The 18,187-nt window shown below is 30.8% G+C and overlaps 3 protein-coding genes across 5 annotated transcripts; 2 read left to right on the top strand and 1 right to left on the bottom strand.

Annotated features, from left to right (window-relative positions):
- The first annotated feature begins 167 nt into the window (after nt 1-167).
- LOC116435255 (deubiquitinase OTUD6B) lies at nt 168-2,143 on the top strand. Its single transcript, XM_031994703.2, has 4 exons — nt 168-444; nt 596-1,007; nt 1,087-1,306; nt 1,395-2,143. The coding sequence occupies exons 1-4, from the start codon at nt 375-377 to the stop codon at nt 1,578-1,580; spliced, it is 888 nt and encodes a 295-aa protein (XP_031850563.1). The 5' UTR covers nt 168-374; the 3' UTR covers nt 1,581-2,143.
- A 76-nt stretch (nt 2,144-2,219) lies between these two features.
- LysRS (Lysyl-tRNA synthetase) lies at nt 2,220-5,064 on the bottom strand. 3 transcript variants are annotated; one of them, XM_031994695.2, is made up of 9 exons: nt 4,961-5,043; nt 4,573-4,869; nt 4,354-4,495; nt 3,819-4,268; nt 3,495-3,740; nt 2,993-3,415; nt 2,737-2,930; nt 2,481-2,643; nt 2,220-2,412 (listed from the first exon to the last, which is right to left on the bottom strand). In XM_031994695.2, the coding sequence occupies exons 2-9, from the start codon at nt 4,671-4,673 to the stop codon at nt 2,305-2,307; spliced, it is 1,827 nt and encodes a 608-aa protein (XP_031850555.1). In that variant the 5' UTR covers nt 4,674-4,869; nt 4,961-5,043; the 3' UTR covers nt 2,220-2,304. The 3 variants fall into 3 exon arrangements, with proteins under 3 accessions (XP_031850555.1, XP_031850556.1, XP_031850557.1); XM_031994696.2 differs by having other exon boundaries at nt 4,774-4,869; XM_031994697.2 differs by lacking the exon at nt 4,573-4,869 and having other exon boundaries at nt 2,225-2,412; nt 4,961-5,064.
- A 277-nt stretch (nt 5,065-5,341) lies between these two features.
- On the top strand, nt 5,342-12,925 carry Dnaaf6 (Dynein axonemal assembly factor 6). The gene is made up of 4 exons (XM_031994601.2): nt 5,342-5,456; nt 7,721-7,923; nt 12,141-12,268; nt 12,410-12,925. The coding sequence occupies exons 1-4, from the start codon at nt 5,342-5,344 to the stop codon at nt 12,537-12,539; spliced, it is 576 nt and encodes a 191-aa protein (XP_031850461.1). The 3' UTR covers nt 12,540-12,925.
- Nucleotides 12,926-18,187: the final 5,262 nt, after the last annotated feature.

Below are 18,187 nucleotides of genomic sequence, written 5' to 3'. Positions count from 1 at the left end.
AGAAAATTTAAGTTTACCTCGAAGGTGTCTAACTTACTCCCCTTACGCTAGTAACTCAGAACAGTGTTCCCCACTACCTCTATTCAAAGAGCTACCCGAGATTGTGTACCTGTTACCTGTTAGTATATGAGCAGTTCTATATAGTGTTCAATCCAGATAACAGTAAGTATGGAGAGGGTAACTTCTGGTGAGGGGAGTATCACTAGAGTGCCCGCGGATACCGATTTAACATCTTTGCTTTACCTAATATCGCATCAAAACGGAAAATTGATTCATGAAAATGCTGTGGTACTATTCGCTGATCATCATGCCTGATATTCTTCTTCTTAACCTTAAAATAAATGTGTACGTTTTAAATAACTTCTAAATTCAAAATGGCAGAGTTAATGTTAACACAGGAAGATTTAATACAGAAACATAAAAAAGAACGAAAAGAATTGCAAGGTAATTAAATTAAACAATTATTGATTCTTACACTTTCGATTTAATTTATGTTATGTCATTTCAAATGTTACTTTTACTGTGAGTTTCTGTTATTAGTATTTTATTACATTAGTAATATGAACTTACTTAGCGATGCCATTTTAAATCTCAGCGCAAATACAAAATTTGAAAAAGTCTATTTGTAAGGGTGATAAGAAAAAAAAGAAGGAAGTCACTGAAGAAATCAATCACCTGGAAGAAACTTTAGAGAAAAAACAAGAAGAGGAACTGACTGGATGGAAAGTTGCACACTTTAATATTAATAATACAGAAGATGAAAATGCAGAAAATAATAGTAATAAAGAAACAGATGACAAACATAATGAACAACCAATGCACCGAATTTCAAAAGCACAAAAAAGAAGGGATAAAAAGGCAAATGCAGAAAAAGAACGTAATCAAAGAATCATAGAGCAGGAAGCTTTAAATGTATTTGGTAAAAGAAATATGGAATTACAAACCATAAAAAAAATTCTGTATGAACGTGGTCTAACGATTTATGAAATTCCAAGCGATGGTCATTGGTAATATATTTATTTATAATCTATTTCTGTTTTATTAATTATAAACATTTATGATTTTTATATTATAAATTTTTTACAGTTTGTATAATGCTGTTGCGCATCAACTGAAAATTGTAGGAGAGGTTCCATTAAATTTTCGTGAATTAAGATCAAAAACTGCTACATATTTAAGGGAAAATATGAATGAATTTTTGCCATTCATTTCTAACCCAAATTCTGATGATTTTCTGTCACCAGAACAATATGAGAAATATTGCAACGATGTGGCTGACACGAGTGCTTGGGGCGGTGCAGTTGAGGTTGGTTAAAATTAATATCTGAATGTATACATACACATAATATAATTCTTAAGAGTAATAGTTATATAATTACTTTTATTTAATGTAGTTACAAGTTCTTTCACATATATTTAAATGTCCAATTGAAGTCATTCAAGCATCAGGTGTACCATATATTATTGGAGATGATTACAATAATGACAAAAAGATGATATTGACTTATCATCGCCATATGTATGAACTAGGTGCACATTATAATTCTGTTACAAAATATGTTCAAGAAGAAGAAAGTTGATGAAGACAAATAGCTTTCTTCTGTACTTCCTGTAATGAGAAAATGAAGTATCTCATTTCTTAATACATTTTACCAAGATAAAATAAATGAACCATTAAAAGAGCTGCCACAATTCAAGAGTCCAGGAAACATATCAAATTTAAATTAATATTTCAACGTTTCTCTGGTAACTCATCTATTGATTACTATTTAAAAATTAATATAAACTGTTACAGTAAATGGTATTTATTAAGGTAACACAATATAATAGGTCTTCCTTTAAGTTCTTTTTGTACATGGTTATAAGATTCTTGAAAGAATTCTATTTATTTATTACTTAAATGTTTGACAATATAAAGAAGCTGCCAGTGAATTGCAAGTACGCATGGTTTAGTACTTGCTTATTCCAAAGTTGTACTGTAAATATCTATTAATTTTTAATTATGATTTACATATTTTATAATAAATGTTTAATTTTACACTGAACTTTAATAAATATTTTAAGAAAACTTACTACAGCTGAAATGTTAAAATTACGTGTGTGAATATGTATTAATACTTTTCATGTGTGTTCTTACTAGATTTATACTATTTTGATGGTGATTAATATATACAAAGTATGAAATAAAGACTGTGAAACATAAAAGAGACTAAATTTTAGAAGTATAATTTATTTATTTTTTAAAATTCATATTCATTAGTAAAAGACATACATAAATTTAGACCACAAGTATAAGATCTTGTTTTATTTGTCTATGTTACTTTTGTTATTTTCATTTGTTTTATCATCTTCAGGAATACCTTTATTCTTATTTGGGTCATCTGGTTTCATTTGTGGAAATAGCAATACTTCCTGAAATTAGATTGTAGATTTATTATTACTAATCTTTTCACTCTTATTCGGTATATAGAAATAATTACCTTGATATTATTAGAATCCGTCAAGAACATAGTTAATCGGTCAATGCCTATTCCCCAACCAGCAGTTGGTGGCAAACCATATTCTAAGGCAGTACAAAAGTTTTCATCAACTAATTGTGCTTCATCATCTCCAGCTGCTTTATCTTTGGCTTGTTGTTCAAATCTGTATAGATATAAAAGAAGTTGCATTAATTTCAAAAATCGAAGTAAAGTTAATAAAAATTACTTACTTAAATGACAAAAGTATTAGCAGTACCTTTCTCTTTGCACTATAGGGTCATTTAATTCTGTATACGCATTACAGATTTCTTTCTTCATAATAAACAATTCAAATCGTTCTGTAAGACCCTTCTCGGAACGATGCCACTTGGCTAGAGGAGACATGATTTGAGGATGATCTAAGATGAATGTGGGGTTGATACAAGTTTCCTCTATTAATTCACCAACGAGCTGTTACAAATATACACGTTTAGTAAATATATTAATCCAAAATTTTTAAGCTAAATACATACTTTATCTAACAATCTAGCAGTTGTCCTAGGTGCAGGACATTCAATTTCATGTTTGTTACAAAGTTCACTAAGCATCTGATTTGCTTCTGGAGTATTCAATTCTTCTGCAGGAGGTAACTTAACCTTTAAAGCATTTTCCAGAGTCTTAATCATAGAAATACGCTTAAAAGGTGGAGTAAAGTCGATTTCCACTGATTCTCCCTCTCGTCCATCTGGATGGTATGTTATTTTATAACTGCCATGTATGGTTTTTACTATCCCAGATATCATATCTTCTGTAATGGACATTAGATCATTATAATCTGCATATGCCATATAAAATTCACAAGTAGTAAATTCTGGATTATGTGTTAAATCTATTCCTTCATTTCTGAATTGTCTTCCAATTTCATACACTCTATCCAATCCACCAACAACTAACATCTAAAAGTGTAAATGATATCTCATTAATATAGATCTAATGTGTAATAACTGATCATGATTATATATAAATATTTATTACCTTAAGATATAGTTCTGGAGCAATGCGCATATATAAATCCATATTTAATTCATTGTGATGTGTAACAAATGGTTTAGCTGTAGCTCCACCAGCAATCATATTCATCATTGGTGTTTCAACTTCCAAAAATCCAAGCTCGTCAAGAAATTTACGAATATATGCAACAATTTTTGCTCGCACAAGGAATGTTTTCCTTACTTTATCATTTAATATCAGATCTAAATATCGCTGTCGAAACCTTGTCTCCTAATCAATTAGATATTAAGTTATTATTACTTTTGATTTGTACATAATCTTAAATAAAATTTAGTGACTCATTTATACCTTATCTTTCAATCCAAAGTAAAGGTTTGGTAACATGTGTAGGCAAGGACTTAAAAGTGTAATAGTGTATGGCACTATAGAAAGTTCACCTTTTTTGGTTTTTCCAGGATTGCCAATTATACCAATGATATCACCTCTTCTAATTTTAGAAATATCAGTTACAAATTTGTCTCGATCAGCATAATGCTTTGCATTAGCCATGACTTGTACTTTAACACCTTCTCCTCTAAGGTCAAAGAAAATAAGTTTAGCACCAGCTTCTCTAATTGCATGTACGCGACCAGCAATGCTATGTATTTCACTTTCTATTATTTCTCCTTCCTTTATGTTATCGCTAAACTTTTCAACAAAAGTTTCCAGTGATACTGATACATGAAATTTGTGTGGATATGGATCATCGTTATTACTTTTAAGTTGGTTAATTGCATTGACTCTAAGTCTAACGTACTCCTATAAAATAAACAGTATAATTTTAATTTAAAGTAAGAATATTATGAGTATTTGATAAGTTTTATTCTAAAATATAATCATTTACGTGTGGGCTAATTTCTTCTTCCTTAATATCATTTTCCAAAACTTTAGGTTTGCCTTCTGTTGCTGCTACAGTATTTGCATTTCGTTTTTTTTCTGCTTGTTCTTTTAATTTCTGTAGCGCCTTTAATTGCCTTTTTTGTTCACTGCAATCATGATAGAAATATGGAAATAGTTTCGTATTCCACTCAAACAACTATAATCCCACTTAAGTTGTACCCACTTCACGTAAAAACGACCTGCATTTATCTGATGCAATTTTGTTGATTTTAAGAGTATTGGCTGTACCACATCAACAACAGTTTTGGTTATGTTACGCAGCATAGTTAATCAAGAATAATGTTTTTATTACGTCAGCTAGTAATGTACTTAAATTATTTATAATTAGTTATAATCATATTTTTATAAGAATTTTTTATTTTACATTTGAAGAAATCTATATAAACGCAGGCAATTGTCCATGAAACAACGTGGATGGTGAGAGCACATCAGTTATTGTCCTACGTAGGTTATGTTAAAACTATAGACATAGATAAGAGATAATTTGATATAGATTTAAATAAAATGAACACGTTCATTTGATTTTACTCGCGTAATGTTATTTTACTCACTTTTTCGATATTGTTTTACCCGTTGAGTCCGCCATGTTGGTAAACTTCCGTAGAAAGGATTATTAGGAGTTGGTTGGCAAACCTGCAATGTGAGTACTTTTATGTGCCAAACTATATGATTTCCTTCTCTTTCGCGGGTCATTTTAATTTCACATTAAATAATCGATTTAACAATTCTGTTCAAACATCTTTATTTCTATTATTTTTATTATTATACGTGTATTAAAGTGTATGTAAGAGTAATTATTTCCTTCTAATTTGGTGTGGTCTTGTAACTGTTGTCATAAACGATAATTAAAATGCGAAACCTTGGCAACCATACCTATTGATATTGTCGAAAACTATCACCTCAGTTAAAGGTGTTTCATAATTTAAAGAAAAATGGATAGTTGCTTTGGAATCCAAGAATTAAAGGCACTCCAAGATTTAATTAATCCACCGCAAAATAACTCAGACAGCGAAGACGATTTACCACAAGCTGGTGCACAAAAATTCGGTAAATTGACAAATATTCAAACTGTATCATTTGTGTATTATCTGATGTATATATGCGATATGTGTATATTGTTACAAAACATATCAAAAATTGGTAAAATTATTTAGAAATATTATTCCACGATACTTATATTTCGTAAAGATATTTTATTCTAGATTTTTGGTACTTCTCTTTATTCACCTTATCATTTGTTTTATTATTCTACTCTAAAATGAACGTTATATATATTTGTTTATGATTAAAGAGAATTAATTAGTATCGGAAGAAGTTAATTGATCGATTGTTAAACATAAGTGTTATATATATACCTGTAGAACTTAAATTTTTCATTAATACGTTTTTAATTTTATTTATTAATTGTTTATTATAATTTATGTATTAATAAGTAAATAACTTATTTATCAATACAATAATTTTACAATTACATCGACAAATCATGCAACGATATATGTATGGTATGCAGATGTAAGGTTATTACAGAAAAACGGACACCTTCAACATTGTGCAAAGAAAGAACTGCTGAAGATATTGAAGTGCACCTTGAACTGGTTCGTAGGAATACTTTTGAGGTTTTATTGCCACTTTTGTGAGAGTTCACGGCGATGAAAATTTTCCAGAGCGTTGAATTGGACGGGCAGGTACTGGCAATTTGTTACTCGCACGTTGAATACCGAAAGTACCGATTTAACAACCCGTATTTTTTACAAGGATAAGTTATGTATAATGTTTTCTATTAAGATTAAAACGATATACCACAATTATTATTGTTGTAATTAATGAAAGTCAGTATTTGTTAAGAATTGAATTATTACATTGATATAGCTAAAATTAATAGTGATAATATTAAAGATCTATAAGTTGTTGTAACAAAATTTCAAGAATATTTCTACGAACCAGATCAAGATGGATTTTAATATTTTTAACAATTTTTGTTTTTAACAAATAAAAATCTTCTATTTCTTTATAGTAATTAATTAACCGAATCTTCAAAGCACTGTAAACCGTTGTAACCCACGGATATAGTTAAATATTAAACAAATTTAAGCAAGTACTTGAAAATTTATATTATCACCATTAACACGTTGAGTCTTTTTGTTCATGCTGTTTTAATATCTTGCAGCAAGAAGAAACGTTAAATCCTTTGTTAATTATACGTTCTTCTTTTAATGTAGCAAATAAATATTTGTGTGATCTTATAAATATTTAATAAATACAGTAACGTATTCCACACATAGAAAATTATATGAATTTAGCGCGGCACTCAATTTTTTAATAAAAATCCTTAATTTTATTCGATTGTAATTATACATAACAGAAATACTTACATTCGCGAAATACTTAACAGAAAAAAAAGATGAAGTTCATTCGGACCTGAAATATGATACTTATATCATAAATAAGTAAATGTTCACAAATAGAATAAATATTATTCATCCATATGTTGCTTATATTCTTTTGTTACTATTATCAATAACGAATTTACGATTTTTAGTAAAAAAATATCTAAATGTGATTGTATTAAAATTATACAAAATCCTAATTAGTATATATTTCAAATTTGGAAAGGTATAAATAGTAATTTCCTTATAAATCGGTCCCGACCTAGTATCCACTTTGTACAGCAGTAAAATTATTCATTTTTCAAGAGTTCAGTGAGTTTTATTTAGGATTATATGAATATGTGTCTAGAAGAAGGACCTGTGTTATATTTCATAAATTTAGAGGACGGCAGAAAAACAAATTATTGATCGCTGTAGCGACTGTACAAACGGTTAATGTAACATAGTCTCTTCTTCCAAATTGAAAAATGAAAACAATAATTCAATAATTAAAATGTAATTTATTATTTTTGAAAAATACAAAATTCAAGTAAATCTTTCCTTTCTCTTTGCGAATGAGCAATAAATTTTCCTACAGAATCGGTAAAACATCAGATTCTGGTATGTCGATTGGAATTTGTAACGTACGTATGTCGGTTTTCCTATATAATCACCAATGTTCATTTTTATTTTAAGCTTAATTTCCGGCACCTGAAGCAATAATCAAAGGACAGAACTTTGTAGAAATGTTCGTTACATCATATTTTGTCCCCTCCTTTCAAAAAACAACTTTTGAAAAATGCGCAACAAAGATCCTTCTTCTAGGCATCCATTCATAAGTCAGTTTTACTTTTCACGTTTCAAGATTTTATGCTAAATTTCATGTTAGATTTCATGCGTATAAAGGAGAGGTAATACGTGTTACGGATAGTAGATGTTTTTAAGGGCCTGGCGATATCGGAACTCAAAATGTGACGTCTGGGCAACATGCCGGGCCGCATGCACCGCTGAAGGGAAAGACTGATGATATTTGGCATTCGTCTGAAGCAGATGCCAGTCAGAATACCGAAACCTATGATCCGAGAGAGGTACCGGAATATGAGATGAAATTTAAGCAGGCGGTTACGGCGGAGGATGTATTCTTGGGTGTTAGTATTACATTGACATGTATCATTGTTACAATCAAATTCGTTTACTGTGTAGGATCATCAAAGTGCTTCCTTCCATCGTGTTTCATTCGATTTTGCCAATTATTGAATTTTTCTATTATAAGATCGTGCCGTGGTGAGTTTATACTTCTCGCATTACGTTTTGTAATCATAAAGTGATACGATGACTTTGGTGACTAAATTGTTATGCTTCAGTTTAGTCGGTAGAAGTTATACGAGAGCGACAGGCTGTGAGGTTATAAGAATTTTATATTTAATGAAATATTATTTTGTATATATATACGGCAGAAAAATAAACGGCACGAACTTATGGGGCGATCTAATATAACGGTTGATCTTCCTGGTCAAATCATTTGATTTCTAGTTATTTTGCAAGTACTTAACGTATTCCGTCATTTGAGTTATTGTACATATATTATGTACGTGTTATAAGTATTATAATCCTTTATTCTTCGAAATAAAGTATTAATGTTACAGATTGTTTAATATTTCCTTATATTCTTTACAAGAAGTGTTACCAAATTCTTTTGATTTTTGGTTAATAAAATGATCTTGCGGAGAAACTAAGGAACTATCAAGTAATATATATATATATATATAACATTTAATATAAATTCACTAATAGAGCATACAAAATTTATCTCGGACAAACACTATAGAATTAGTATACAACTTAATATTCCAATACTCTTATGTAAAATATTTAATATCCATATTAACTGATCCTGTTTATTTCATTATTCAATTTAAGCTCCATTAGTCAGCACTAGATACTCTTCTTTTTATTTTTTTGCGTAAATCTGCTTGCGTTTTTGGTGGAGCAAATACATAAATTAATTTTCTTTTATTCCTCTTTATTGATATAACAAGTTTATAGTTTTGTGATTAAAAAGGAAAAAAGACTGAGGAATCTAGGTTAAATGTTATATATTTTACAATGTTTATATAGTGTTAGGGAGGTTATTATAGTAGGTTAGCTAGGATAAGCTAGTTATATAACTATTAATGGAGGTGTGAATGCAGGGGACGAAATATGGAAGTATAGAAAATTGCAAGCCAAAGAAATAAAGATATATAACTTGTACTCTTAGTATATAAACAAATTTGAAGAAATCCATTTTTTTACTCGAAGACCAAAAGATCTCTGTTAGTGTCGGAACTCATCGACTAATCAAATTGTTTGATGGATCGAAGTCTAAGGATGTATATTGAACTTAGGCAAGTCTCTTGTTAGGCCCATAGATTACATTCCATTATAGGAAGGCTAAACGGGCAAGTCCTACCCTTCAGTTCCGATAATCCATTTAGTTAACCCTTTTCGGTCGAAACCTCTCAGGAACGGATATACGCCACAGGACAAGTACTTTGAGATTGTTCAGTGAAATCGGTAAATTTGCTTTAATAGCAATTAAATATTAATAACTTATCGAGAAACATTTCTACAATCAAAAAATTGCTTTAATTAGCATTTCAGAGATTTTATAAAACAAATTTACATAAAATAATGAATATATGCATGTTGGACACTTGCTATGGAAATGTCCTATTTAACATTCCTTTAATTAGAACGGAATTAAAACAAAATATTTAAAATAAAAATTCCTTGTGATCAAAAAGGTCAAACGGATTTTCAAATATTCCAGTACAATCGATAGATTGAAAGGTGACACTGCAATTTATCCTATTAATCGATTTTTTGCTGGAACTATAGTTTAATCGCCTCTATGAGTAGCTTTATTGTGTTAAACCACACAATAAATATAGGGTGACTGATTTTTACGGTTACATTTATGGAAACGGGATTATCTTATGGAAAACAGTATCAAAACGTACTTTACAGTTTAAAGTTATTTTCAAGTGTACTTTTCTTCAATTGTTGTTAAGATACTTGTGCTTACATGTTAATAATAAATATGTATAAAATTAGTATTAACATTGTTCAAGAGTGATTACAAATGTAACTGATGATATAAACCGAAATTAACACTGCTACGAAAAACTTCAGTGTTTTATGTATCACTTATGTTTTGTAGCAAAGATAAAAAAGAACAATTATCAATTATTTAGTATCACAATTTTTACGTTACACTATTATCTAGTTGTTCACGCTATTGAACATTTGTATTCGACGTCAGTTATCTTACGAATTGTAACTGTTTTCAAGTAATTTAGAAGCTCCGACCAACAACCCTTAATAGTATTTACAGAATTATTACACATTTTTAAAATTAAATAATAATATTTCATCCGGAAACTTCAGTAGTGACTTTTATTTATATTCAAATCCCGACTCTAGAAGGATCAATCAGGATCTATATTTGAAGCGTTCACATTTAATATTTAAAACCTTTGCGATCTGGAACCTTTCGAGGTTTTACGAAGCCTCTAAATTTGTCCCACCGAGAATGTGTATCTTATTTTCTAAATAAAAATAAGGTGAACCTGATAAACTAATAGTATAAACATTTTACCTGTGTAATTGCATGTTAGGTTGGTATTATGTACACATTTCGCAAGAAAGGTTGCTGCTTATTTGCACAAAATTATCGGCTTTAATCAAACATATTTGTAGCCCGAGATATTTCGATGAATAATTAATGCGCCAATCATTTAATGACTGTACAGATCATAATGATAAAAGGAAAATGTATTTCAGCTGTAGTATTTAAAGTTTGGCCTTGATAATGAATCCGTTCGATTAATACCGTTAGATGGTCGTAAATCATTAGCAATTAAAATGCAATGTCCATGCATGACATATTACAGCATAGAATATTATTCATCGTTTTCTAGTACCTGGTGATAATCTACGGTTTATTAATAATCGGTGGTCGTAATATTACCTTGCTCCTTGGGAATTTCAATTCCGCGTATAACAGCTTTTTCCTCGAACGACAGGCAATTGAACGTTGTTTCTATTCCTTATGAATACATTCATTTCCACGTTAATTTGAATTTGGAGTTCTCAATTTAAAGAACACTCCAGTTCGTATTTTATATTCGAATACTCGCTTTTAACGCGTTTGCGATCAACAGTTTCTGGATCCAGCTATATTTAGGACCATTGTTTAACATTTACAAACTAAAATTATTATTCAAATAATTACAAAAAATAATTGCTGAGTAATTGTACATCAACTGTACATATTAAAATAATAAATAAATATGTAGTGTTGTTTTAATTTTTTATTTGAAAAGACGTTATTAGTATTAATTGTCGATTAATGTTCGCATGCTTTTCCATCGAATTTTCAGATATATTTGGTGAAAAATATCAATTTATTCGGAAAAATAAATAATTACATAACATTTGAGTCACCATACCACATGAATAGTCTGAGATTTGATAGCTTTAACATTTTGATGCCTATGATTGTTTATAATTTTAATAATAATCATGGTTATTCATTTATTTCAATCTTTTATATTACAGGGATTGAAAAGATTTCGGAAATAACTGAAACTGTTATATATTGATTCGATTGTAAGTTTGGAGGATTGTAGTTTTAGAGGACCAAAATAAAGTCATGACTGTTATTCGGTATATCGATTTCGGTTCCGATTCTTCAGAACTGATATTATATCAGTTTTATAACTATTATTTTTCGGTTTTTCAGATCGGTTCTGCATTTCTTTCAGAACCGAAACCTAATAGTTATAGAACTAATAGAGAACAGAAAAATAACAATTATAGAACCAATAATAAATATTAGATATTTGTGTTTTGTCGCTATATTAATATGTTGAATACCATGGCGGTTACAGTTGACTTCCAACCAAATTGAATTGCTATAATTCACTCAATTAAACGACGATTATTTGAAAACATTTCTATATTACAAATAATGCTACCTGATGCGGTGATATTCAGTTAGATGAACATGCAATAATAATAACAACGCAATTCAAGCAAATGATTGAATATTATGTTTTTTCCATTTTGTGCATTTTGCTCTATAAAATCGTGCGGCATTCAACGTGTTAACGTTGCTGTCCGGATGCAATGCACCCCTTGCACTCTTGCATTAACATGGCCCTGAGAACTGATATAATCTATGATAACAGTTATGACTTCATTTCGGTTCTCCATAATTGTTTCAAGAACCGGAACCGATGTTATAACTGTTTTCAACCCCTAATACATTATCATTCATGAAATCGTGAATGGGTTGTAAATGTTTAATGTGTCAAATTAGATCGGTTTCAAAACGCCAGGCACAGCGTCCTGCGAATGGTTGTCCGTGTTTGTGAAGATGTCGCACGAGTCGCGGGACAAAGTCGAGCTTACTGTGGAGTCTGAGGCGATCGACGTGCGCAGCCCAAGGTGAGAGAACCGTGGAGGCGAGAATTTATCGGCGATTCCGCCAAGTTTCATTGCTTTGACTTCGGGACGCGCCGGAATTTCTTTGACAATTTTACGAGGCTGTAAATCTGCCGGGGTGTAAAGCCAGTCACGATTTTCCAGATATCGGCTGCACCTTGCGACGCCGCATCCGGTTGATCCTTGCACCTCCTCCGCCAAATGGCACACCGACACTTCCACCTTGGAAGTTACGCTGAAACTCGTGCGCGAACTGGACGATGTAAATTTTTAATTGGCCATTCCGTTTCCCCTTGTACGATCTCTGTGTACATACATGCACACACAGACGAGACGCTAGACGTTTATGTACGTGAGGAGATGCGAGTTATTTCAGTTAACCCGTTGAATGCCGGACGATTTCAGGGAACAGAATACACAGAGTAATACTGAATTATTTCGTTCAGCCATTTTATCATTTTTACACGTTTATTCTTGGTGATTGTTTTCGATTTAGGTTGGATATTTGTGATATAGAAAGGTTTTCAAACAATCATCGTTTACTTGAGTGGATTACTGTAATTTGATTTTGTAACGGCATTCAATGTGTTGAAACTTTATCTATCGAAAACCTATTTACAAGCTTAACATGTAATATAAACTGAATGAATCTTTCAAGCAATAAATTATTCTCAACAAATTTTCATTAACATTACCTTGCTTGATCAATCCATTCAATTCACATTTTTCTGTATTATTTAAGTAGCTGTTAGATTCAGCACATAGAAATATTTTCCATTTTAAGCTACAGACGCATTGGATATATACAAAAAATTCTCAAGCAATCAGTATAAAAAGAAATCGAACATGTTATTGTTCGTGACGTTGATATAGAATCGTGAAACTTGTAATGATTTCTCGCAAGAAAACGCTACGAGCACAAGGAACCAAGAATAATGAAAGAAATCTGTTGCAATATGTGCTTGATTAAATTATCCTATTCTCGATGGATCGACTCGATTTTCAATCGCTTTCGACGAAAATCATGGAGAATGGAAATAAGGGTAGAATCTCAAATTTTACGTTCGTTTCGTCGACCATCTTTTGACGAAATCGTTAATTGTGCTTCAAGGCTTTTAGTAACGATCTACAGTCCTGTTCATTTGAATAGCTTGGTATAAGGATACGTATGTAAGTTCGAATCGAAGAAAAGGGATGTGTGTTTGCATATATATGTATACACTATTTTCATATTATACGTTAGATATGCATGTAATATATTAATTTTGCATTGAGAAAACGTAACTGTTAACCATACGAGTGGCCTTACATATTTAATCACGTACTGTTAGTACTTTGTAATGAGGTAAAACAAAGTATTACCATCAATTCCATAATAAGTGTCAAAAATATATTTTTTCGTATTGTTATTTTCATTGTGCTTCAACTACAAATAAGCGAATTAAATTTTATAAAAAACTAGTTATGGTTCTAGTTACAGTTCTGGTGTTTTATTTATCCTTTAGTATTAAAAGAGGTAAAAGAAATATTTAAAAGGTGTGATAACATTTTATTTAATTTTTCTATTCATTTATAATATACATTTTTTATGTATCACATTATCTTTTAAAAAATACAAATTCAAGAATTTTTGTTTAGAAAAAACGTAAACCTATATGTTCAACAATATCTAAATTTTTAATCTGAATATTAATACTTTGTTGTGTATGGTTGCTCGGAAATATAAACTACCGTTTCGGTGAGATGGTTAATTGCAAAAGTTAATCCACAGGAACGTATATGGACATATAAGCTAAGTGGTAAAGTTTCGAAATGATTCAATAATAATTGATGACAATACGTTTGGAACGGAGTTAATTTACTTTCCGAAGAAACTGCCATGTCAGATGAATTAATAAGTAACATATTGAGTTTGTAGCTTTATTCATTTACACATACCGTTATAGCGATTCATTTTCATTACCTTCATTATATTTGCTTTGTGTTCTTATTATGGTAATTTATGCTAAATATAAGAACATATTGAAAATTGTTGAACTCTATTGTATAACATCTATTAAAAAATGAAATAGGTATGTGTACTAAAAAATTTTTCATCAATTTCTTCTACACTTTCCTTGTCTTTCTCGTTACTTCGTTCGTTTTCATTAATGCTCATATATACAATATTTCATTATCAATAACAAGTTAGAACGGCGAATATTTAACTATCTCTTTTATTAGCATTGTTAATTTTCATTAATAAATTCACTTGACACAATCGAGATTTACACATCGAAAAGTTTACATTGAACAATTTTTCATCGATTTCTTTCACATTTTCGTTGCCTCGTTCGTTGCTTCGTTTTTCAATAATATGTGCAATATTATTTTATCAACGAGGCATTGCATGAACGCATTTAATTTCACCTCGTTCCCGCAATGTTAATTTTCATTATAAAATCGGTTGAAATGATCGGGTTTTAAGCTTTCGTTTCAAAGCGTAATTGTTACTTGTGAAACGGGAACGTCCATCGCGTGTCCAGTCAATTTCCCCCGGAAATTTGAACGTTTCGGGAACTTCGGTACAGAACCTCCCTCAGCGTGTCGACCCGAATGATCCGACGGTGACATATTGCGTAATGCAGTCCAGCAACACATTGCAATGCATGAAGAGAGATGCACAACGCTGCGGGGCCGCCCAGTGTGTCCTCGATACAGTGGAAACGATTTTTACGTGTGAATCGATCATAGAAACTGCATCCGAGAATGCAAGTCCGTGCTTTCGTACGCATTTTCCGATTAGGGTTGCTAGTTTTTCAACATGAAAAAACACAAGAATTTTTTTATGCATTTTAAAACTCATGCCTTCTTAATTTATATTAATGCCAAAAGCTAAATGCTAAATACTAAATTTTTCAATACCAAATTTCTAAATAATATTAACAAATGTCGTGTTCATTACTCACGTTTATAATAATATATTAATTGTACATATTTTTTTCTTACAAAACAAAAATATAAATTTTTTGAACGTTAGTTTCCTTAATAACGTGGATTTTTAACAGATGTCAGCTGAGAATACCTAATAATGTAAAAATATTTTGACTTAAATATCCAAGCGTCAAATTTCATTTGTACTACCGTCTACTCGAAGAGTTCATAGATTTTTCAATTCCGATCTCATCGAGGGTTAGAATACGCGTGTGACCGTGTGAGAACGTGGGACGAAGCGTACACGGAGCCGTTGAAATTTTCTGAGGCAACGTTTCAGGAGCCATTATGGTTTTCCCATTTCCTGAATGATATCCGCGTGAAAGGGAGATAGGAAAGGGAAAAGAATACATCTGCGCCTAGGTTGGCGGATGGATCGTAGTCATAGTTGCTGGAAATACGAAAATAATTGGACAGACGGCTCTTAGAATGCATCTCTGTAATACGTCAGGTAAAATTGCAGTACGAGATCAGAAAGGTCTTTGTAACGCGGATGGAAATGTTTAAAAGGAACAAAAGCGTTGTACGTACTTCCTGAAATTTCACTGACAAAGTAAAATGTCTTTTTTTCTGTCCTATTTCCTTGGTTTCCCGCATCCTCAGCTTTATTAATTGGTGGTCGCGCGGGAAATCGACTGCGATTTCTTTCAAACTTTATTTAATAATCGAGGTAAGTTTAAAAATATATTTTGTTTATATCTAGGGAAGAAAATGAGAAAAATATATTATGTTAATGTTTGTTTTAGTTGGAATTTAAGTATTTACTTAATTTTAGCAGAAATATAACAGTGCCTTTGATACTGATATCTAAACCGTATGTGTATTATATGTGTTCGAAAGACTGTTATTTGTTATTTTGTTACATTGACTTGTTTTTATTTATTTTATCCTGCTTGTACGATTTTTTAATAGAAAATGTATAAATAAATTTTTGGACACTTATTCTATGTTACAAGTTTATATTGTGTAGATACTATAATAGAAAAATAATAACATCACAATTATTAATTTATATTCTTTTTAATTATCACTTCGAACCATTTTATGTTTTTTTCACCGAAATAAATTTGTTTACCTTCGTGAAATTTCGTCAAACATCAGACCGATATAATATCAGTTCTAAAATGGTTGTATAATTATTTTTCGGTTCTTGAAACAGTTATAAAGAACTGAATAATAGTTCTATAAGTGTTATTTTCCAGTTCTTGAAACAGTTATGAATAGACAGCGGATCTTTATGCAAATTCAAATTTTCAAAAATATAATTAGAAAAATAGAAGCACCGTGGAAAGTGATTATCTCTAACAAATATTATAGAAAGCACTAAATTTGAGACATTTTATAAATTTTTTCGTTTTGCACGCATTCCGTGCAGTTTTGCATTTCCAGATTCCCCATAAATGCATAAAAATCCGCAGTCTCGTTATGAAAAATCGAAAAATAACATGACAACTTAATGCCAAATGCTAAATGCAAAATGTTAAATATTAAAATTCTAAATACTAAATTTCTAAACAGTAACTTTCTAAATAATAGATTTCTAAATACTAAATTTCCAAAAATTAAATTTCTAGATATTAAATTATTAAGTACTACATCTTTAATTAATAAATTTCTAAATACTAAATTTCCAAGTACTAAATTTCTAAATACTAACTTTTGAAATATCATTTATAGAACTATTATTTGGTTCTTCATTTCAATTCTTCATAACTGTTTCAAGAACCGAAACCGATATAATTGTTTCCAAACCTTGACGTTATCTTTGCTCACGTTCGAAATAATAAACGGAAACGTGATTTATTCGAGAAATAAAATTCCTTCGGTGAAATATGGCCGTCAAATATCTTTTTAATAAGGGCCTATTGACATTGTCATTAAGGCCGCGTTGCCTTGACTATTACCGGCACGATAACGTGTTTGATAACACGATGTTTCTAGTGATAGTGTTTACCGGCAATACCTAGCCGACGATCGTGTTTGATGTACGCCGATAATGTGCAACGATGCGTGGCATTCGGGTAATTATAAATCTGGTTACGAGGCTGGAAACTGGCCCCGCGTAATAGAACCTGGAAAGTCGCGACGACAAATTTAACGGCGCCAGCGGTATGGTGGGCGTAACTTGTCTTGGGAAATTAATAATGTTGCGGTTGCCTTTTAATGAAGGCTTTCAACGTAGCTTTGCGAAGCTCGGTTATAAATGAAATATTCATCTTTTTGCATATCACAACACCGACAGGCGATCTAGATGAATTCCAACGAGTAATGTTTAATTCACTAAACTCTAATGCGCAATTACAGTGCAGACGTTTATACAAACTCGTCGTTTAACACTAAAACCACTGGACGGGTTAAATTGACCCATTTCAGAATTTTTGTTTTACAAGTATTTAAAGTATGAAGGCATTTTCACGAAAGATTTTCAATTAAATTTGTCTATCTGTATAGATACAGGACTAGGAGACTCTTCGAATCTCAAGAAACGTGTTGTTCTAATTTTTATACAAAAATTGAAAATAAGTCAATCTAATGGCTCGGTAGTTTTTTTGTTGGTAGATTAATTTGTACGGATAAAAGTAGAATACCTATTTGTCTCTTTTTGAAGGGAATTCTTTAGTTTTAAATGGTAAAGGAATAATCGAGATCTATTAAAGGTTTTGCTTCGTTGTGTTCCATTTTACAATCAGTCATTTTTGTTATTTGACAGTGATTCATGATACTGTAATAAGTGACCTACTATTGTCTTAATAAGGTAACGATGCAGATTGACTTTTAGTTACCTTCATTGTTGCCTTCTTTGAAAATATAACGGGTATTGCTGGAAATTGATGAGTGGTATCTTTAGATAGTTTAATAGATTTAATTTACTTATATTTTAGGAAATTACGGGGTATATAATACGTTGTTAAATAAACGTTAATATCATACTTTAAAGTACTTACATGA

Source organism: Nomia melanderi, chromosome 11 (genome assembly GCF_051020985.1).
Source record: "Nomia melanderi isolate GNS246 chromosome 11, iyNomMela1, whole genome shotgun sequence".
Classification (NCBI taxonomy): domain Eukaryota; kingdom Metazoa; phylum Arthropoda; class Insecta; order Hymenoptera; family Halictidae; genus Nomia; species Nomia melanderi.
Note: the sequence above shows the minus strand (reverse complement) of the source record. Positions and strands in the feature narration are given on the sequence as shown.

Bases quoted from the DNA above. Each gene is read 5' to 3' on its own strand.
- LOC116435255 (XM_031994703.2), top strand. From the start codon at position 375: ATGGCAGAGTTAATGTTAACACAGGAAGATTTAATACAGAAACATAAA. The intron at 445-595 runs GTAATTAAATTA...TTTAAATCTCAG, and splicing joins AGAACGAAAAGAATTGCAAG to CGCAAATACAAAATTTGAAA. The intron at 1,008-1,086 runs GTAATATATTTA...AATTTTTTACAG, and splicing joins ATTCCAAGCGATGGTCATTG to TTTGTATAATGCTGTTGCGC.
- LysRS (XM_031994695.2), bottom strand. From the start codon at position 4,673: ATGCTGCGTAACATAACCAAAACTGTTGTTGATGTGGTACAGCCAATA. The intron at 4,496-4,572 runs GTGGGTACAACT...TCATGATTGCAG, and splicing joins GCAGGTCGTTTTTACGTGAA to TGAACAAAAAAGGCAATTAA. The intron at 4,269-4,353 runs GTAAATGATTAT...TTTATTTTATAG, and splicing joins AAGAAGAAATTAGCCCACAC to GAGTACGTTAGACTTAGAGT.
- Dnaaf6 (XM_031994601.2), top strand. From the start codon at position 5,342: ATGGATAGTTGCTTTGGAATCCAAGAATTAAAGGCACTCCAAGATTTA. The intron at 5,457-7,720 runs GTAAATTGACAA...GATGTTTTTAAG, and splicing joins AGCTGGTGCACAAAAATTCG to GGCCTGGCGATATCGGAACT. The intron at 7,924-12,140 runs GTTAGTATTACA...GTGTCAAATTAG, and splicing joins CGGAGGATGTATTCTTGGGT to ATCGGTTTCAAAACGCCAGG.